We start from the raw sequence: 23,716 nt of genomic DNA, 5'->3' as shown, positions 1-23,716 counted from the left end.
AAAAGTACAACGAAATAAAAAAAGTTTAAAATTTGCATTTCAAACCTCTACTATTGCATTTAGGTTTAAATTATGTATTTTTTTTATGGCTCGCTCCTTTCATTCGGTAGACGCGTCGCTCTTCTAGTGCTTTATATATTTTATTTTTTTAAAGCCCTTGATAGCATGAGCTGCCTATTTTATGATTTTGGAAGAGAAAATGAATTACTGCTATAAAGAGGAGAACCTTTGTACATTTAAAATTGCATTAGATTTTGTGGGGAAAATATGATAATTATATTAAAATACAAATAAACTTATTATGTATTTTAAAAATAATTTATACCAAAGATAGGCAAGAATTCTCTTAGAGTTGTTAGCACTATTATGATCAGTGATACATGAAAATTTAACTGACGGTATGCAAAAATAAAAGAAACCGAAAATGAACGTGGTAATCCTGACAATTTCAAGATTTTTTGGGAGAAGAGCAGCTTTGCTGCTTTAAAGTTTTATTAGGTCAACTGCAAGCAGCCGTGAAAAAAAGGAAATAAAACACAAATCTCTCTCCATATATAGCAAGGACATATAGGCTGGAATTAATCCGATGTCGATCTTCAATTATACCCCAAGAGAACAAGAAATTATACTTATAAATCCCTATCAAATTTTTATTATTACTCTCCATCTTGCATGAGCACACGCGCTAATTATTACTTGAAAATTGGATATTCTGTCTTCCAGAATTAAATAATAATGAAAACAGGGTTGGAAAAAAAGACCTGTTAAGATTGCCAATAATAAAAGGTGCCTCCACTTTCAAGGACATATTTTGTACACCTCTGACTATTATATATAAAGAATGAGCAGAAAAGAAAAAATAGCATATTAGGTATATTTCTCTGTCCTTCCATGTTAAATCAACCAAGGATTATAAACCAATCATCTCAGATTTGAATACTGTTTGATATACAATCTAAAATTCATGAGTAGACCAAGTTTGCCAAATTTTAGTACATCTTAGTCGTTGTTGACCAAAAAGAGAGTCGTGAAGAAGTTTCAATTGATAGTATTGTTAAGTTTCACAATAAAAGGCAGAATTTTTGAAATTTTGAGAGGAGCCTTGAAAAACTTTTATATTAGTGTAAAGAGTTGAAAGAAGATGATATTGAAAAATATTTCCTTTTCCAACAAAATTCTGTGTTTTTTTTGTTGCGTACTTCAAGCACGACCCTTGTAGATTTTTTTATCCTGATTTTTTTTGTCACTGGGAGATTTTTTCATGTTACCATCTAAGGGAGTAGATAACGAGGAGTATGAAGGATATAAATTAGAGGGATGCAAAATATAATCGTCTTGCCTCTAAACGCTTCACATTTTATACTTTTGTACTTCTTTGGTGTTATATATCTCACCCCAGAGATAGAAATATCCATGTTATATCAGTATTCTTAATTTATAATCATTATTTTTTTGGGATAGCACTTGGTTAGTCTCTGAGTATTAATCATTTTTAACTGTATTATTGACAATTCAATGAATGTTTTTTATGGTTTCTTATTATTTATCCACTTTAAATATACTTTGAACGTTGAATATGAAAAAAGTAACAGGATTTGTACTGTTATGTATAGAATATATATTTTTATATAATAATTTGTTGTTTAAGGAATAATCAAATGTTAACAGAAAATTATAATATTTTTTAGAAACACTTTTCTAAATGATGAATTCAATATCATAAAATATATCACAAAAAAACAACAACATTGAACTAGTTCACTGATGTTTATGGTAGATTACTTATTTAACAAAACTGAGTGCAAAGAAATACTTATATTGCTGAAATATTTATTTTAATCTTGGTATGGCTAATCATTTAAAATATTTAAGTAAATACTCACAAAATTTGTAAAAATCGTACTATATCTTGTTAAGTTACCTAGACATAGGTACTGTTAATTGGTGAATAGTAAAACAGTTAATAAGAATGACATAAAACATCCCTTATACAAAAAATCTCAGTATATTATCAACTATAAGAAATACTTATAAAAGGAAAAAAAGCAACAACAAAATTTATAGCTGACAACAAAATAGACAGAATATTTAGTGTTAGCAAGGTTATGCAATATTAAATCATAAATTATATCATTATTTTAAACTTTTTGTCTATTCACAAATTAACAATATATTTAATATGAATTAAAGTAACAAGGTACAAATCGACGTTACGAACAGCAAAACGTAATGTATTACTGTTGCGTCTTGACGAGGGAGAGACCCAAACTTATTTATAAGGTGGAGAGAGAGAAACAAATGAGAAGAAGAAATGGCGTGGAGGAATAAGACGACAATGTTTATAAGATCATGTGTATTCTAACTATACTCGTAATTTATTTACAAAATAAGAGACTATTTATAATACGTAAAACACAGTACTTTAATACACTAAAGAACATACAAGAAAATAAGAACAAGAAAGGAAGTATGAAATACATAACAATTACAACAGCCAACAAAGAAAAATGCATTCCAGTAAATCATTGACAATTAATCCAAAACTAAGGACAAAATTACTGTGAATAAACGATATAGGTTTTTTAAAGAAAATAAAAATATATTTTCATAAATGTTAGTTTATGTATGTCAAACTACTGGTTTTAAATTGACATGCAGTCCAAATTTGATTAATATTTGAAATCTATAACAATAAAGCAAAGTTCATCTTTCTGTGTATTTATCTGTTGTAAATTCAATTTTGAAGGTGTGCATAATATCTAAAGGTTTTTTTTAAAAGTATTTGATTATTCTTTCTTGAGGAGACACCATTCAAGTATTGTGTAACTACATGTGAGTGCGCATATCATAAATGACGAGTAAAACTCAGGATTTGTTGGGAGTTATCTTACATTGATATTATTAATGCGAGGTGTTTTCTACTCTTAATCACTCTGGGTAGTACCTGGTACTACCGCTGGTAAACAATAAAGCGATATCTGTAAAGCTAATCTGCTAATGCAATTTATCCACTAAACCTTTACTGAATGGACACAATAAATTGGTTGAGTAATTGCTGAAGTTATTTGCAAGCATGTCGTTTACAGGTAGATTAAAGTGAAAGCCATCAAAAAATCAAATTTTCACGAAAAATGTGATGATTTTTAGATGTAAAAACACTGTTTTCTAATTGTTGCTGTTTCGTAATTACTTGAAAGTAGAAAAAAGTAGATGGTTTTCATTTTTGAAGTACACAAATAGTATTTTGAAACATATGAAAGAAAAGAGACAAAGAATGGTGGTCCGCCTGGATGCTTGTGCGTATCTGAGATTGTCAAGCAAAAGAAGTGGTCAAGGGATTTGTGCACTTCAAAAAGTGAGCAAAATTCACTTTACATGACCTAATTGTTGTTGTTTTACAGTCATAAAATACTTTTTTTTATTTGAGCTCTAATTTCAACAGTAAAGTATACACAAGTTTGAGCTTATTTTTTAAATTTTATGAAGATTGGGTCTTCTGAGTATCTAAATGTTTTGATTGATCCAAAAATAGAATTGAAAAATTTTACTCTGTTTTAAAAATTATTTAGAAAATTGCTCTGAAGTTTTGAAATCAGATAAATGTAAACAATTTATTGTAATTCTAAGTATATATGTTACTTTTTACTTCTTTGTCAACATTAATTTGACAATGTTTCTTGCATATTCCTAAATTTAAAAAAATGAGATTTACCCTAATACTATATAATTGTTGATATTTTTGAGATAACATTTTTCTTTTTGGTTCTACTTTTTTTTTTTTTGTATGTATATGTTAGTCAGTATATTAATTGCATTATTCAAGATAAAAGATAAAGTGCATAGGAGAAAAGGTAGAATGTCTGCATACATCTTCTTCATTGTTAGGGTTCCTCTTATTAGTGTTGAAATTATCTCTAGAAAGTTTGAACCAGTACAAAGTACTTTTTTCATACAAAATTAATTCGTTATTTGAACTCGTATTGCAATCACGTTGAGTAAAACACTAATTCATAGAAGGATTTGGTCTGCCACGACATCATTAGAAACTTCGATATGGACAGATACTTTTCAAAAATAATTGATGGCGTCAAGAGTGTTTTTCAATTATTCCATAAAGTAAATCAATATTTATCTTTTTACTAAAAGAATAAAACATACGAACACGACAAGCTAAATGTTGCAGCAGTTTGGCATTCAAAGGCAGAAACAATTTTAAAATAAAGCTATGGTTCAAACGATATAGCTGCTATAAACAAAATAAGAGTAAGAAAGTCCTTGGCTTGAAAATAAAGTTTGAACTTTGTTATGTTAATTCTACCCTCTTTTTTAGATCAGCTTAATATATTGATCGATAAAGCAATATCCCAAAAGAGAGAGGAATATAACTCCCCATTGGTTACATATTAATGTTGAGAACCTGTCTGAGTTTTTTGTTTTTTTTCTTGCTATACCTGAGATGATTTTTCATATGTCCAGGCCGTAGACGATAATCGGTTTGACGTCTTCTGGTAGGCTCCATTAGTAAACTTCATAAAACAACCTCCTTCACTCTACGTTATCAGCCCTTTCAAATCCTAAAGCGAGTTTTTCTTCGCAATGATTAGTTTTCCTACAATTAAAATGGATGTTTTAGGGTTACAAAACTTTGCTGTCTTTAGAACTCGTAGTATAGTCATAAGACATTATAATATTAGTGAGCAAACGAATACTTTTTAACCATAATATTTTTTATATGTGAGTTCATAAACTAAAATACTAGTTTTATAAAAGAATATTAATAATTGTATACTCTATATAAGGAGAGTATCTCAAAATTTCTCAATTTTTATCGAACAAGACAATTCCCACTCCATTCATATTTCCCTTATAATTTTTTATCGTTAAGGTGAATAAGTTACAAGAAGTCATCAAAAACATTCATTGAAACCCGTATAAATAATAATATAATTTGTTAATAACTGAGAAACTAATGAAGTAAGTGGCATCACATAAAAATGGAAACAGTAACGATGTAATAAATTAAGAATTTAAATTGAAGGTGGAGTAAAATTATGATGCACACCAGATATTACAGGGATATTTCCGTCTTTGGGGGAATAAACTCCTAAAAAAAGCATAGAAGGGTAAAAAAGTATTTTAAATGTTTGTACGTACTCAGTACCATGGCCGTAAATAAGACATTGACTAATTTACAATTTGGCTTAAATTCTTATTTATTGTTATATTTTCATAATTATCGGAGAATAGGTTTATTCAACAATGTATGTAATAAAAATTATAAAGCATTACTTTGAGAGAAGCTCATCATTTTTTTGAAGGAAAAAAATTATAACTTATCTTAAGTAATTTTCCCACATAAGTAATTTCATAGACCAAATAAATATTTTTTTTCATTCATATACTTGCATAAAGTAGTTTAAACATTATTACTTGAGACTCAGTAGGACCAAAACATAGAAACAGTTGTGTTTATAAACAAATATAACAGTAGAACCATTAATATAGAAAATTATTAAATACAAAGTGTTGCAGATAAATTTCACAAACTGTATACTCTTTTAGATCCTTAGCTTAATATGTATCATTCGGGATTTGCTCCACCCAAGAGGTTGAGTATTCCGTGGAAAGTAATTAAAAACAAAGAACAAAGATGGAACAAGCCCAAACAAGTGTAATAGCTGAACTTCAGCCTGAGCGACATTATTAGACTCCTAAAATATCCCCGAACCATATTATTATGCCTCTTTACGTGTAGAGAAAGATCAAAGGAGTAAAACAGAAACAAAGGAAGGACAGGATTCGTGCCCCCACGTTTTTGGAACCCAATTCATGCTCCCCAAAATCACTAGATCTCAATATATATAACTTTTATTTGTGGCGAATGATTTATCAAACGGATCAATCGAGAAAATTTCACTTTCATGGGGTGCTGCTCATCGTGTTTTATGCTACGGAACGTCAACGTATGAGTCGAACCCTATAACAGATACAATTCATCAAAACGTATCTAAGAAACATTTTTTCAACAATACAGAGGATCAGACCTGATCTAAACATCTGGATTTTTCCTATATCCTGCTTCATCGGCCTTTAAGTTTTTCCAAAATGCCATCTTTGATGAATTTAAGTAGTGTTTCAACAGAAGGTATAGATGAAACATACGATTGAATTCAAAAAATACATTAAACTAAAATATGATAATTTTCGAAAAATACTTCTTATACGTATATTTGTATCATCTAAGTATCAAGATTGCCTAGTACAATGAAGGTAAAGAGAAATAGCCAGATACGCGAATGGCAGTACCACAAATGTCTAATCCCATCTATGAATGATATTTGCGGTTATTTCACCATTTTTTGGCAAAATAAAAATCATATTTTTGGAAGATTATAAATTAACCTCCATATCTTATTTTTGAATAGTTTTTCTAATACCAATTTAAAAATCAGAACGATATACCTAATCAAGGAAATCTATAGTTAGAGGAAGGGACATATTTTGTTACTCAAGACCAATGGAGGTGAGAAGGAGGAGTTCAGCTATTGATTATTTTACTATTTTACTCCTAAAAATCCCTTTATCCTAGTAGTTTCCTTATTTTGTATCAGGTCTCAGAGGACTCATATCGGACTCGGAGCATTGGGAATTGGACTCTGAGAAAGTATGTACAATGCACGTCTGAAGATCTATGTGCCATGGCATGGATGATGTATTGCGTGCATGTTAAGAAGTCGATTCGTGGGTGAATAGATAACTACGATCTCAGAGCGGTGTAACAGACATTAGACTTAGTATTTGTCCTTTGAGGAATGGGAATATATAAGTTGGCACCATTTACCTGTACAATCCATACATTTTTTTTCTCAGGATCAGAGTTTATCTTACAGAGTAATATATAATCCAGGTTATTAATATCAAATAAAAGAGGACAAAGGTTAATCATTCCTTTAATATATTTTCTTAGACTTCTATAACTTAAAAATCACAAAAAGGTGATAATTTATATTATCTATTTATTTATAAAAGAAATTATTTTCATCATCGCTTATAATATTCTATGACTTGAAGGAGATACTGTCTCTGCTTGGAATCTTCATTTATTATATTGGCATAGTCGAACATCATTTTTATTTCTCTCTCTGTAATAAAATTAACCACCCACATCTTATATATATAATTTTTTTTGCTTTTTTGTAGTCTTCGTTTCCTGACCATGATGTACCAGGCTCTTGAAACCAATCTGACCATCATATCAGTTTGACTAAAAAATATACGATTCTGGAGCAAAAACATTATCTAATTTATTTTTTCATATATAATTTAAAATACAAGCTTGTCTTCTCTAAGATGTCCGGTTGTTTAGTAGAATATAATTTCAGGTCTATATTCCTCTTTTGATCATCATCTAAAACCTTGCTGAATAAAGCGAACGGAACCACCTACTGTGTAAAATATCATATGTGATAATGAAAGTTATTCATGACTAAATTATGTCAGGGTTAATAAAATGGATTGAATGAGGAGTCAATCTATAGCTTTATTATATAAAAGACACGAGTGAGTGTGATAATCCAGAAGAAAACTAACGCATATCATATTAATTTGTTAATATAAAAAAAATCAAAAAGGGGAGATGAATGACACTCTTTCCTTATTTGTTGTTAGTTTTTCTCAATAAAAACATGTTTTGGTAAAGTTTCAAGTCATTGACAGGAGCATCCGCTACAAGTGCTGAAGTCATCCACATTGGTGTATGAAACAAATTAAAGAATGTGCTCATCTTATCCAGTTTTTCCAATGTATTTTCATCATATTTCATAACTACATTGAATTAAAACATATTTTTGGGAGTATACGTTGGGTGTATATTTCTGGTCCTCCATATTGCTTGATGAATTGCTCCTGGTTTCTTCCAATGAATACATCAAAGAGTGAAATTATATTGAGTTCTTCCATTTCATGGCAATTAGCTCTTGGATATGTGTCTGATTTCAAAATTTCAGATAGGTGACATCATAATATCAGCAGTCAGCACATATCATATTAAATATGCTTTACGATTCATCCCCTGATTTTTAGGTTATACAAAAGTTTTTGAATCTACTTCATTAAAAAAAGGAGTTTCAAACTTAGATGTTCTTGCAAAGAGCAAAACTGCTATTTCGATAAATTTGTGATGTTGCAAAGATCTTGTTTTATTTTCATACAAAACTGATTTGCATGCTTCTCATAAATTTTATTATTCAATTCTATTATTTTTTACGATACAAGTGGTATTATAGCCATTACTCACAGTTATAATAGAATTAAGTCTTAAACAAAATAATTATTACAAATGTGTAATTTTATTAAACCGGTATTCCTGAACATACGATCGACATAAATATATATATACGTAGATTTGGATTTGATATGAATAATAAAAGAAATTTACGACAAACTATAATACACTTTATAATATTTTGAATAACATTTTATCCAAAGTATCCAGAGTGGGTTGCTTTTGTAAGTTGCATTTATTGCCATAATATTTATAAAAAGTTAATAACATATATTCCCAAATCAAACTAAAATGAAGGACTCTGTTAAGGCACAAACCATTTTCCTTATTTTTTTATTTTTTTCTCATTATACAGATAATTTAAAATTACTTTTTTTGGGAAAAAACTAACAAAAAAAATACTACAATGGACTAAAATACACATTTTTAAACAAATTAATAAAAATAAACCAATAAAAAGTTTTTAAAAGTAAAAAAAGAAACCAAAAAATTAAGTAAAAATAACTGGAATAAAGAAAAAAAAAGCAGGGGACTATTTGGATCTAAAAAAATTTAATTTTTTAAAATAGCTAGATAGTACAGGGATATTTCTGTCTCTGGGATGATAAACTCAACAGAAAAGTAAAAAAGGTTTCAAGAGTATTTTTAACGTTTGTACGTATTCTATTTCTATGCTGCAAATGACTTATTCCTTAGTCTGTAAATTGGTTTTAAATACAACAATAACAAAATTTAACAACTTTTATTTATTTTCATACTTTCAAAATTTTTCAAATTTGATTATCGGAGCCTAAAATTGGTTAATTGAAAAATGTATCCACTAAAACCTTCCATTCATTACTTGAAGAGGAGGCCCAATTTTTTGAAGGGGAAAAAATATACTGATTTTAAATATAACTGTATAGCCATTAAAAAAGGTAATTATCGAATCTGGAGTGTTGCAGATAAATCCACACAAACTTTAAAGGATTCCAGATCTTTAAATTAATATGTATCATTAGGGATTTGCTACACCCAAGAGGTTGAGTATTCCATGGAAAGTAATTAAAAGCAAACAGCAATGATGGGAAAGCCAAAGTAAGCGTAATAATTCAACTTCAGACCAATAGAAATTACCAAACTCCTAAAACATCACAAAAGCACAGTTTATGATGTTTGTAAGGCTTTCGACTTAAAAGAAAGGTCGCAGGAGCCGAAAATAAGCCATAGAAGGACATGATTCGTAATCCACGTTTTATTAACCCAATTTAAGGTACCCAATCTGACGAAATCTAAATACATGTTACTTGTATTTGTGGGCCGGATTGAATATAAGGCTTACAGTACCAATCTTTATTGAAATATCAAACCTTTGAAGTCCGTAATTAACAAGTAAATTTTAAAGTTGTTTTCTGCAGAGGTCGTCAGGACTTGCAGATTTTTGAGAAGCTATGTAGAAGTGTCTGTGGAAGCAGATGGACAAAAATTTAAATATATTTGTAATTGGTAATATAATTTAATTGTTCTACTTGTAGTTGTTTTTTATTGTTGGTAAAAGTTTATTAAAAAAACGTCATGACAAACAATATAATAATAATATGTAAAATGAATTTATAGATATACAAAAAAAAAGATACCTAACATTCATGTATTTATAAAAATGTAAATGAAAAATTTACTTTCAAATTAAATATCTTGTATGTCCTGAGCGTAAGCGCTTGTATGTGTCCCGCCACTTTCTTTAGGTTTCCTGTTCTTGTTAAGTAACACAAGAATTTCTTCAATTGTTCTATTTTTCGTCTCAGGGAGTAGAATATACAAGGGAATAAATAATATCACCAGAATTATTCCAAAAGGAACAAAAGTAAGTTTTTTTGCTGGAATAATAGGAAATACTAATGTGACGATGAGACTTGCAGTCCAATTGACAGTTGTTGCGATCGAGGATGCAGCAGGACGAGATTCTGTCGCAAATAATTCTCCTGTAATAAGCCAAGGGATGGAACCGGGTCCAAGGGCAAAAAAGACAACAAAAGTCAGTGTAGAAATAATTAAAAAGGCTGTAGCTCCCCCAGAGATAGTTGTTGTGTCCCCAGCAACAAAAAAAGCAATTGTAGTTAGTACACAAGCAACCGTCATGCCCGCCATGCCAATCAAATGTAGGGGTCTTCGCCCACTCTTATCCATGAGTGGAATTGTAATGAGGGTCATAACAACCATAACGGAGCCAACACCCACAGTTGCATATGATGAAGATTCTTCGGAAATTCCAGCTCTTCTAAAGATTTTAGATGAGTAAAAAAATATTCCAACTATTCCGGTGATTTGTTGAGATAAATGCATTAAAATGGCAATGGTTAGAGGTTTTCTCAATTCTGAAGCAGTGATGACTTGCTTGATTGACAAAGAATCTGAGTTACTTCCTTCTGAGACTATTGAATTATATTCATCTTCCACGTCATGAGTTCCTCTCAGCTTCCGAAGTGCTTTTAGTGATCTTTCTTTATCGTTCTTAGTAATTGCCATATACCTTGGTGACTCAGGACAGAAAGGGAGTAAAATGGATTGAATAATGGCGGGAATGATGGACAGAGAGAGAAGAATTGGCCATGATGAACCACCTAATATTTCTTTTTGTCCCAGGATTTGAGCGAGTAGTAACCCGCATGTAACAGCCAATTGATTGACTGTTCCTAACCCACCTCTTAGATTAATTGGAGCTACTTCATTCACATAGAGAGGAACTAAACCTGTAAACAATCCACAAGCACCCCCCATGAAAAGTCTCCCGATTACTAAAGAGGGATAACTACTGATATCTTTGCTTATGGACATAAGTACAACGCCCAAAAAAACTAAAATTTGATTAAATAGCAGTCCTTTTTGTCGTCCAACTTTTTCTGCAACGGTCCCTGCTCCGAGTCCACCAATCATTCCACCTAAAATGAAAGCTGCGTTGGCTACAATAAATAAAGTTGATGTGTTCCCATTTTCCACCGTGGAAATGAAATGTTCAATATATTTTTCGGGCACATTGAATACACCGGTATTCCATCCAAATTGAAACATACCCAGAACAGCCGTGAAAATGACCAAAAATAAAGAACGATTATTTTTATCCATACTGAAGCTGAAATGAAAAAAAAAATTAATAATAATAAATAAATTTTGCACATCATAGTAAATCCATATATATATAATTTATTAATTAATTTGGGAATTTTACTATCAACTATGCATATACAATACTATATAAAATCAATGTAGTTGTATATTAAGTCTTTCAAATTTAGAATTTAAAGTTTATAAGCAAAACAATACAATATGTTTTTGTTTTTTTACTTCAAACTAACTAATAAAAACTATTGTATTATGTCTTGAGTTAAAAATATGTTAATTTAAAATATTAATGATATACTTGAATACATATACGATTGTATTTACATAGAAATTAACTTCTTATTCTTAATTAGAGTAAATTTTGAAAAGAATAATCGACTTGTCATAGAGTGGCCATGATTTCAAAGATAAAATATGTAAAATACCATTATTATATTTAAAGAATATTAATTCCTAACACATGTAAAGGTTAGACTTGTAACCCTAATTAAGTAAACATCTAAAATTTTAAAACGATGTTGAAAATCTGGTAATAAATAGCAAATAGAAATATACAGTTAAAACTCTCATTATTCTCTAATCCTTAGTGGAAACTTAATTGGGAATTATGATTGAGTGAGTAGATATCTATCTCCTCCTACTCCAATAACGTATTCTTCGCTTAAGACTATCCGCTATAGTTCTCTACAATTTCGAGTAGCTCCATTGAGCTGAGTCTAAAGTTCAATATATCATACCAAGAATTTTGGGTTTATAAAAAAAATATCTAACCTCTATCCAATATTATGAATTAAGATGAAAATAGTTTATTTTATTGTTTTTCCATCATCATATTTCGTAGCGAGGATACAATTTCACAATTCGTTACTATAAGTTATAAATTGTACACGTAGATCGTTCAAGTTGAAAGGAGTAGTTAATTTTTACAAGCAGAATGCGCTTATTTTCTAATCTCGTGTTATAGGTGTTGGTGGACTCAGAGTAGAATTGAGACAATATCTAAGTAATCTATAGAAGTTCTTGATAAATACAGCATGGGATTAGTGCAACTTTTTTTTCCTCATGGCTGTTTGAGGAGAAATATAAAAAATGTCACGACAGCTAAGCTGCTCTCCTCCCTAACATTCTTCAAGTTGTCAGAGTTACAATGTTAATTTTGATTTCTTTTTAAATTGGTAGATTATATTTTTATAACTTTACCTGTGACGATAGGATAGTAATGAAGGGTTAAGTAATTAGCTTGACCTTAAAATAAATTTATAAGAAAATTACAAATTCTTAGAAATATGAATTATGAATAATATAATTTATAATTTTGTTTGTTTCCAACAGTTAAATCATTAAACAATATACTTGTGTTAGAGAGTTTTCATAAGAAGTTATCACGATCACATAATTTATTGATGCTTAATATTGACATTTTCAAATGAATTACTATCGGACATACCTTTGTCCCTATATTGTACATAAAAAGTTATTTATTCCATTACTTATTAGGGGGCAAAATGAATGCATCCTCATTATCATATTTTCTCGTTAATTTAAACTCATATAATTATTATACTCGAGAATGAATTTAAAAAAAAAAGAATTGGTATTGGATTTTTTCTTATCTTCCCATCGGGTTTTATTTAATTACATATGAAGAGAAGCATAGGATTAAGATTAATTGGCCTCTAAGATCTTTTTTTTTTTTAACTTTATTTTCTTCCTCACATAGCTGTTTGAAGCTAATTAAATAACACGTCATGACAGCTAAGCTCATTTCCTCATAAAAAATATACGAATTGTCACGATTACTTTCCATTTTCTTTTTTAAAACATATCGACAGATTATGTTACATACAAATATTATTATAAAGGTAAGTGCTTGTCTAAACCAGAATAGAATTGAGGATATAAATCAGAGCAATTCGCGCCCATGTTCTTACTAGAGATAGAGTGGGACTTATGTGTATTTCCTTCTTCTAATAATTGATTGTAGTCATATCATGAAGTGTCATCACAGCTAAGCTGCTCTTGTCCTCAACATCTTCAAAATTGCCAGTGTTGCCTTCGCATTTTTCGATTTTTTTTAAACATACTTTTATAAGAACATTATGAGCTATCGAAGTGTGATGCACTTTATCATATCTAGAGTCAAATTGATAATAAGGCTGATGATTCCTCTAAGAGGATGAGTTTGAGCACTTCGGTCTCAGAGAGACTCCATAGGATCCTTGGAGGAATCAACCGTGTATCAGATTTTGAAGGATTCTAAGGAATTTATCACATCTGACGACACCGGTTACATTTGATATCTTCCCAAGATGGAGTTGGAAGTATAGATAATTTTTCTATTATATTTTTGACCCATATAGGACGGGGGAGGGAATTACAATGTTCTACTACCAAATGAACAACAAATGCAATTGCCCTCAAGTTATACACTAAAGAAGAAGAAACTATAGTCGTAGTTATTTTCGTTTCTGTCCCATTTGAGTCAAAATGTTCAAGTTCGAACGTACTTTGGGGTTTTCAAAATTTATCCACATTATGTAATGGAGTTTCTCCTTTTTAATTGTACATCAACTCTTTTTTTAATCACAAAGAAGCTTTTGTAGTTTTTTGAGCAGCTGGATATTTTGGAAATTTCGGTTTAAAATTGTCAACTTGAGTTAAGTCGAGTTTTTTTCTGATTTCAAGAAATACTCGAATTTAAAATTAATTTTTAACACTATTGCACAAATATATAATTACAGAACTGCAATGTTAACTAATCATTTACATGTTCGTTTCTTTCATATTTATTGTATGTCAACATATGCAAATTGTTTTACAACAAGTTTACATCCGTTAATACATTAAGTCACATTGTTGATTTTCTTTTTTTGCGAGCTCATTTAAGTGAGACTTGTATAAAATATATATTGCGAAATAAGGCAAGCAATACTTTATACATGAAATATACGCTCCCTTTTTATTTTCTCTTATTTTGACAAACCAGGGCTATTTTTTCTACCTTTTTATTTGTAGAATGGTTATGAAATTAAAGAGAATTGAATTAAAACAATAGTTTAATCAATGTTTTAACTATCTATTTCAACTTTATTCATTAATTACACTTTCCGATGAAATCACAATTTTTGGTCTCCCAAGATAAAAAGTGGAGGAAACTAATGTTTGTAGAATGTGATCCTTTGATTAAAAAAAAACTGAATGGTTTTTTTAGAGGCTAAATTAGGAATAAAAGGATCAAGAAGTGTCTTTTAAATTCAGAATTTTCAATCTGGGGACATTTTAATAGAAAAATCGTGTTATTATTATTATGATCATGTATAAAATCTATATTCATATATAAAAGTTTATTTGTTGGATTGTGTGTGAGATTGCTCATTCAAAACCTATAGCAATACTAAGAGCAAAGTTTTTATGTTATTCAACGCCTAACAAATCAGAGAAATGACAGGTTGTTCCATTAGTGAATCGATAAATTTAAAAAAAATATTTTAGTAAGGCTCATTTAACTGACTTATTCATATAATAAAAAATGTATAAAGATATTTTATATTAAAATTTAAAATGAATGTTTTATGAAAAAGTGGACTATGTTTTAAAGATGATTTACCTTCCCCTGAAGAAGGAAGAAGGAGATTTCATAGGGATTAAGAAAATATTCCTGAATTCAAAACTGCAATCTTACAAGATTCACATGGGTAATACTAACAACGGCAGATTTTTGTCCCAAGGTTTTTATCTGACGTTAATAAAAAGTTTCACTATATCTCTTAACGAAGTCATTAATCTTATCTTAAATTCCTTATTATGTGAAATAGAGCGCGATTTTTTTTCATATATTTTTTTAAGAACACAAAAATTCGAAATAGTATTTTCAAATAACGTAATTAGTACAGAAGTTGGCCATTTTGGAAGGAGGGAATAACAACCAAGTGTTGTACGACAAAAAAAAACATTGGCTCCTTTGCAAAAAAAAATAAGTCTTTTTCTTTATTTATTTTAAAGTCAGTGTGTTTGAGGATGTTTTCTACAAACTTTTGAGGTAAATGTGGCACATAAACACAAAAGCAAGATAGAATTATAGTTTTTGTGATTAAATTTGTATTTCTTGAAGAAACATGATTAATTTTATCTATAAATTATCATTATTATTGAAGGCTAAAAAAATCATTTAAAGTAGTAATTTATTGATCGTTTCAATACAAATTTGATAGATATTATTTGAAATCCCAAATTGGGATCAATAGAAGTCTTTAATATCAAATAATGTCTATAAACTAGAACTATTTATCTTAACTTCCCCCCAAAAAAAAAAAACTTCAATAAAAAGCCTATAATTGACTCAAATACATATGTATATGAGATATTGAGATTTTATACCATATTTAAATTTTTGTTCAAATTATTTTAATGTTAAAATACCTTAAATCTATGTTTTTTTATAAAAACTACATCTAACATGGCGTATCTTTCTGTTAATTATGCTCATTATTATTTCTGTGTCTAAATATAGTTTAAAAACTTGCATATTAATTTTTACGCCTTTTATCCTTTCAAAATTTTATAAATTATTATTATTTGCTCATGATTTGTCTATATAACTTATAACTTTATACAAATATAGCAATAAATATAAGCTTTATAAAAACTCATTACTTATCATTTCATTGATTAAAAATTATAACTCTCTTTTTTTCTAGCTCAATTAGTTAGAGTTGGTTTTTTATATTTAGAATTGCACAAATTTTAACATAGTGGACATATGTGATTTATTAATAAGTACCAATAATTTATTGTTTAAATTTATTAATAAAATTGTTCAACAGCAAAAATTGTTCAAAACTTAATATTTTCAACTTAGTAGAGTTTGATTCTCTGATTCCAAAAACATCCTTTTTTTTTTTTGCTAGCCTCATGGCATTCAGAAAATGGGCATAACTTTTTTGTTATTTTTAATATTCAAAGCTTTTTTAAGGCTCTTGGTGTTGAAATAAGGATAAATTATGTTAATATATTCAAGAACCTAATTTCAAAAAATTTCTAAAACCATTTATAAAATGTATGGATGATGCTTATAACTCGAGTTACCTTTTTGTAAAGTTGAAAGTATGTGCTTTTTACACGCCTTTTTACTGACCATTACAATATCTCAAATTTCTCTTCGCAAAGTGAATTTTGATTTTTGATAGAGTTAACTGATAGCCAATAATCAATCATTCAAACAATATCCGTTGCACGAAAAACAATGACAAACTAATTACACTGTTACATAAATATTGTTTTTCTAAAAACTCCTTTTGTCCTTCAAAAACTGTTAAATGAAAGGATAACAATCAAATTTATTTGATTTTTTGCCACAATAATCAACTTAAATTATACAATTGTGATGTAAAATTTATGGGTGTAGCACTTTTAATATACAAAAAATAGATGACTGTTGCAACTTTCCCGCCCCCAACATGCATACACAAGGAAAAAAGTGAATTATATTAAAAGTATATATAAAAAATACTGGCTTAAAAGCAATACTTCCTACATTAACCATGACAATGCATGACATTTATCATTGGGATTTAATAAGGTTTAATATACAACAACTTTTTCAATCCCTTTATATTTGATTAATCATCACTATAATTAAAAACGTTATTTTTGTTTTGTATTTAATAAAGAAGATCAAAAATACATATCAACTAAAATATAAAAGTTCACTTTTATTGTATAAAATCACAAATGGACATCTTCCCATTAATGTAGGACAACCCAATATTAAAAAGCCGTAATAATAACATATTTAGGATATAAGGATGTCGACTCAACCAATTTTTTAAAATGATTCGTCTGGTTAACAGAAAAGTTTTCTATCATTTACGAAATAAGGACGAGTCGAAATGTGTCAAAGATATGACGAAATGTAACAAACCGAGACGAACCCCAGAAGATATGAAATATAACAGAACAAGAATAATTTGAAAAAAATGCTTACGAAATTAATATCTTACATTTATCGAAAAAAAAATGAAGATTGTCTTTCAGTTAAAAAAACAACTCACAATTACAATTTTTCTCTTCTTGACAAAAAAGTATTGAAGACAACATACTACACAAGAGAGATGAAATAGGACAAAAGAAGACAAAAAAATTGCTTCAAACTAAGCTATAAGCCATTTGACAAACGAAGACCATATGATCAATATTTGACCAAACATAGTTTGGTATACGACAAATTTTTCTCCTCCAGGGATATTTAGAATGCTTAACTATTACTCATTTATTATCTACGTAATCTCTATGAATTGCCCCCTTTAACTGAATTAACATAGTGAACTCTGTCAAAGAAAGATAAAATGGAATTACGTCACGGGGACAAATTTTAAAGTGACGTCATCTTGGGTATCATAATACGCAAAAACTTAGATAGAAAAAATTTGTAAATCGTAATCAAGGAATGGACTGAAACTAAGAGGCGCACATGGACACTTGGTGTATAGCTTTGAATAACCCCACATTGTGAAATGGACAAAAATGCTTGAATAGAAAAACGGAAATCAAAGGAGAGGGCAAAAAACCATAAACATTTTAAAAATTAAACTGTAATTTGTTGTATGGTTTAGGTATTTCTATTTATTTTCTTTGTATCAGTGTTTTGAACAGTGATTGGTTATTATTAAGCTATGAACGATTCTAATGAACTATTGAATAATAATTTCATAGTTAGCAAGAATTGTCCCAGAATTTGTTAGCTACCGACAGATTTTGGGTCCCTTTTTCTTTTTGGAAGAAAAGTTGCGAAATACAATAAATGTAGCAGTTAAAAAACAAGCAAAAATAATAATAAATAAAGTGACGACTCAAGGATAGGTCAGCTTTTGTATACCAAAGAGTTATGTATTATTATGATCTGCCTACTTTTTGAATTACGTTACTATTTTTGTTATAACATATAAACAAATATAACAATAATTGATTAATTTTATTTTATTAAAATCTGATGAAATCATGCTCCATTCTCTCTTATTCGTCCCGTCTGTAACTTCCTGGGAAGAAATTCGTTAAAGTTACAAGGAGAATATTTTGAGAAAAAAAATTACAAACACTCACATCAACTCACTCAAACGACTGTTGCATAACATTGGCGAAATCCAAAATGGCTGAAACTTTGGTGAGTAACTGTCCATAGATGCTAGACAGATGTGACGAGCTTTTATTCGCAAGTGCTGCCATCTTCACAAACCTTTTTTGGAATTTTTTTTTCTACACAAACGCACTTTCTTCACTACTCCAACGTATGTTAAATACAGATTGTATTTCCAAGACAACTTTATAAACTTGCTTCTAGAATGAAACCACGCCCACCCAGCTACTACTTTTACAGCCTGATGCCACAAATTATAAAAAAGGAAATTATTTTTTTTCGAACCTTGTATAATATTAGGTAAAGAATGTTTTACAGTGAACGTTTAAAATTTGGAAAAAATTTACGAACCAATAAGTAGGACGAATTAGATGGAATCAATACAACCCTAAAATAAATTTTAAGACAAAGATAAAACTCTTTTTCAATGGGTATTTTCATAGAAGTACCTTAAAAATCAAAAATTATCATCCATTTCAGTTCTTAATTTTATATAGTTTCCATAATTAAATTAAGGGAAAGTTGAATAATATAGCTTCTTGTCTTACTTTTGCAAAACGTAATGAATTTGAATGAAATTATATAATAGAATCGGAGACATACACAATAAAGAAGACATTGATATAAATGCATTAACAAGTTACACTCAAAATAGAATATTCTAAAATTTACAGGAACCTGGGAAGAGTTGTAAAACTTTATCCTTTTGGTTTGACACGTCTTATTAATTAATGATTGGCTATTTTGAATATATTTAGAGAGTTTACCATTCAGTAAATTATATCGGCTCTGGAATGTATTTTCAAGTACAGTTTCCAAAATATAGGATTGTGACGTCATTAAGGGAGTCTACAGGATATTTTATTCGGACACAGGGGCTTGACTAGGATTTTCTTTGGTCAGGGGACTTTTTTAAGCATTTCGCCAGAATGTTTTTCTTATAAGTGTCAAGGACAATAAATAACTTTAGCTATTTTAGTGAATTAAAGTGGAAACAATTATTTTATTCTTTCACTAGAATAAATGACTAAGAACTAATTAATTGGCTATATATACTTGCATGATTATTTATCGATGCAACCATAAAATTTTAAATTAATAAGAAATACAAACAGATAAAATCTAATAATAAAAATAAATCAATATAATTTTTTTGATCTATTTTACATTTCTATAATCAAATTAGGCAAAATAAATCCAGTAGAATTTATAATATCAAATTAGTTTTTTTTTCTATTAAGCTAATGATAAGGATGTTTAGTGCATCTCTCAACCTCTCTTCCAAAAAGACATTTTAATCAGTATTTGGCCAATTACACCTCAAACTCTCCAACTGTTAATTTAAAAATAGAAAAGGTAAAAATTTGCCTAAAGACTTGCAGTTTGTGCATATTTTGAAGAATTGCTATTCGATAATGTAAGACTTGCAACTTGACTTATTATCGATAGTTTAGGCTCGTGACTCCACTTGGACTCTAAATCTAGTAAATACGGAACTCATTAAAGCATAAACACTCTTAACCCTATGTTATAATTATGGAATTGAGAAATCTGAGGACTCAAATTGGTCTCGATGAAAATAGTCAAAGTATTTTACTGGATTTGAGTAAACTATTCCAAAACGTGTGAGCAAAGACTTGAAACTCGACTTGGATTTGCAGTAAAATGACTTTTTGCCACTTAATTGGACATGAGTAAACAGATTGACAGTTACAAAAGAGTATATAGTAAACTTTCATGTTATTGGAAAATGTTGTGATAAAGATTTTTTCACAATTTTATAGATAACGTATAGAGGTAACATTGACAAGTCATGTACTTAAATACAGAATAGTTTAGCAACACCTTTTTATCTTCCTATAATTGATCAGATGGAGTTGCAAAGATTAACTTTAAGTAAACATCATATTATTACAATTACTCCATCCAACATAGGAATTGTCTTTGAAGTCCATTTAAATCATATAAATTTTATTTTCCAGGAGTGATAGTGAATCAAACCTACGCACATTGAGTTCAAGTGAGTAATTTCTCCTGAACGTGTTGTCCAATTTTTGGTTTTGTCTGTCATTATTATATTTTTATTGTTGTCTTTTGAAAAAAAAATTCAATCAATATTTTATGAAAGAGCTTTTCTCTGGCTTTCATAAACTAGGATACAACATGAACATCCAAATGCACAACATTAAATATTATTGTTACAATTTAAAAAAAATCAAAACGATATCATTGAAGAACAAGAAGATATCTACCAACGAAGTTATGTGAGAATGTTATAAAGGTTACTGGGATGGTCATAGGAAGACCTTTTTTTCTAGTTTCGAAATTGCAAGTTTTGTTTTGGTTTCTTATTTAAAAAATGGGATTTCACTTTTTGTAAATACAAAATTATGAATCACTTTTGTTTTATAAAAACGAAAAAAATATGAAAATAACTTTTGACCATTTGACATAATATAGTTTGGAATCATAAATTCCCAGAGGTAGGAACTTTGAACTGAGACTTACCAATTGACTTGGATAAATTATTACATTTTAGAATTATATATTATGATTTAAGATAGCCCGTCAACACAAAAACAAGGTAGAATGATTTTCTTCAAAATTAAGTTTTGATTAAACGAAATATGTATATGAAGTATAAACTGTCTGTATGTATTAAATAAATAAAAAATTGAGATTTCTTAATTTTAATTTGAGATTATTTTTAGTTTGATGCCTATATGTTAAAATAAAAATGTTTTTTTATGCAGCGGCTGATGGAATTCTTATAAATAAACATTACATATGTTACAAAATTTATATTTTTCAAATCATCCAAAAAAAAATATATAAATTATATCAACGTGACTAAACAACTAATTCCAGATTCAATTTGATATTATGTACATATATCGTTAGAGTTGCATAAAATATTTCCTGTCAGTATTCTAAAAATATGACACCAAAAATGACATTGTAAGCCTGACAATGTGAATAATGCATGGGAGAAGAGAAGTGTATTGGCATGACTTCTTATTGGATTAGCTGCAAGCAGCTAGAAAGGAAATAAAAACAAACCCACTACATATCTAGCACGGGCAGGAATTTCACCGTTGTTTATCCTCAATTTAACTTCGACTTACACTCCTGGCAAATGAGGACGGTTAACTTAACACATGCATTGGATACTACTTGATGCCAATGTTGATATGTTGATCTGTGATAATTTAATATAATAAAAGTAACATGCACTCAAAATCCCTATGAAATGCCTAAATTTGTATGATTTTTTTTTATCGATTATGGACGAGAAAAGTAGAATGATTTGAAGAAATATCTTATTCTTTCCATAATAATAGTTAATTTTTATCAACAGAATGGAAATAAGATTGTACAACAATGTAATAACATAGTTTTAATACATTTTAAGGTCAGCTGAAAGGTTCGTAGGCTGATATATAGATGGCGCCAATAGAATTAATTTTTTAAATTTTAGTTTCTATCAACTTTCAGACAATACGTGTAGAAGTTTGTCAGCTGTAAGACAATTGCATTCTGAGTGAAGCTACTTTATTTTTTGTTAAAAAATTGTTTTTTTTTTTTATTATTGTTAATGAAGCATTACTATGAGGCGAATACTGATAAACATCATTGGGACTCTGCCCCAGCAGAATAAACTGTCAAAAAAAGTTTGCTAAATTTAAACGAAACAATGGATCGGTGAAAACGCATACAAAGTGGACGTCCGAAAGATGAAGTTACCGACAAAACATTAAAAAAGTCCTCAAAACATTGTTCACCTGAATCAAAAGTTTGGAAGACGCAACATTTGGCTGGGTTATTAAATCAGTATTCTGGGATGCATATTGTATAATATTCAATGATTACTTCAAAAAGAGCTAGAAGAGGGGTCGGGTAACTTTTTTAATTAATTTACTTCCAAACTAGTGGCATGATGTTTTTTTATTTATTTCATTTAATACTAGTTACACTTTTTTCCCTCACTTAAATCATTCACTGGCATGCCCAAAATTTCTGAATTACCTCATTTGGGGTAATTTACATCTGCTCCCCGACCACTGGTCCAAATCATCAGCACCTATTATTATCGAGCTTTGTTGAAGGTTTTGAAGGATGAAAAATGCCACATTTAAAGAGGAAGAAAAAAGGGATTATTCATACAGACAGTAATACCATGTCAAACATCTCCAAAAACAATTTCAAAATTGCATGGATTAGGCTACAAATTGCTTCTCCTAGAGTGATAGATTTTTGATAGGCAGTACAGTGTAAGTCCTTTTATTTGTTAATCCCATTTTGATATACAATACCTCACTACTTTCCTTAATATTAAAGAAAAAAGGGTGTTCAATGTTATAAAACTTGGTTGTTTAGACCCCTGATAGAAGCCACTTTTTTTTATTACTGCTATTGGGCCCTCCACTTTCAAAAACGGTGCGCGGAGCCTGATGTACATATGTTTGTAGGGTGTGACATTTAAAAATACGTTCTCTTAAATAATGGTAGGCACATTTTTATCCTTTACACGCAATTGGAATTCAACTTTTCCTCTCAACACATAATGTTATTACCTGTATCATACAGCAGCCAACAATAGTTATAAATAACAATGCTTACCTTAGTTAATAATCACTCGATCTTCCTCCGACTGCAGGTATATTATTGTAATTGCAGTTATTTAAACTATTATTCAATCTTTTATCACTGACATTATATAACGTAGACACATATACACATTCACTGAGAGGAGTTTTTATAGGTACTGAGGATTTTTTTTGTAGTGGAGTTGAAGCATAGAGTAAAAATTGTAAATAGTATGCCGTATGCGTTTGTGTACGTTCCTGGGATGGATGAGATGAGCTAGGAATAGTAGACTGCTCTTCATTTTTTATCATAATTCTTGTCCAAAAAGAGGGACCGCACCTATGAGTACTACATATGTACACAAAAATAATTTCTTATGATCCTGTGTACATATTGTTTATTTATTTATCTCTTCCTCAACTAATATATTATTTTTGTCCGTGTGTCCTTGTGGCAACTTTCTGGTTCTTTCACATAATTTTATTATTTTGAATTTACCTGAAGGGTCAGACTGTATAGAAAGAAATACAACATGTAGAGGTGTAAGAAATATGTCCTAGAAAGAGACTTTTGTAGTTTTAACCTGAACAGAATTTTAATTTTATAAAGCTGTT

General features: G+C 29.3%; 1 protein-coding gene across 1 annotated transcript; it reads right to left on the bottom strand.

The window, feature by feature from the left end:
• Positions 1-9,801: 9,801 nt before the first annotated feature.
• Positions 9,802-23,391, bottom strand: LOC121117769 (glucose transporter type 1). The gene is made up of 2 exons (XM_040712261.2): positions 23,136-23,391; positions 9,802-11,393 (listed from the first exon to the last, which is right to left on the bottom strand). The coding sequence occupies exon 2, from the start codon at positions 11,384-11,386 to the stop codon at positions 9,950-9,952; it is 1,437 nt and encodes a 478-aa protein (XP_040568195.1). The 5' UTR covers positions 11,387-11,393; positions 23,136-23,391; the 3' UTR covers positions 9,802-9,949.
• Positions 23,392-23,716: the final 325 nt, after the last annotated feature.

Source organism: Lepeophtheirus salmonis, chromosome 5 (genome assembly GCF_016086655.4).
Source record: "Lepeophtheirus salmonis chromosome 5, UVic_Lsal_1.4, whole genome shotgun sequence".
In the NCBI taxonomy this organism is placed as follows: domain Eukaryota; kingdom Metazoa; phylum Arthropoda; class Copepoda; order Siphonostomatoida; family Caligidae; genus Lepeophtheirus; species Lepeophtheirus salmonis.
Note: the sequence above shows the minus strand (reverse complement) of the source record. Positions and strands in the feature narration are given on the sequence as shown.

Coding starts and splice junctions, on each gene's coding strand:
- LOC121117769 (XM_040712261.2), bottom strand. CDS start 11,386: ATGGATAAAAATAATCGTTCTTTATTTTTGGTCATTTTCACGGCTGTT.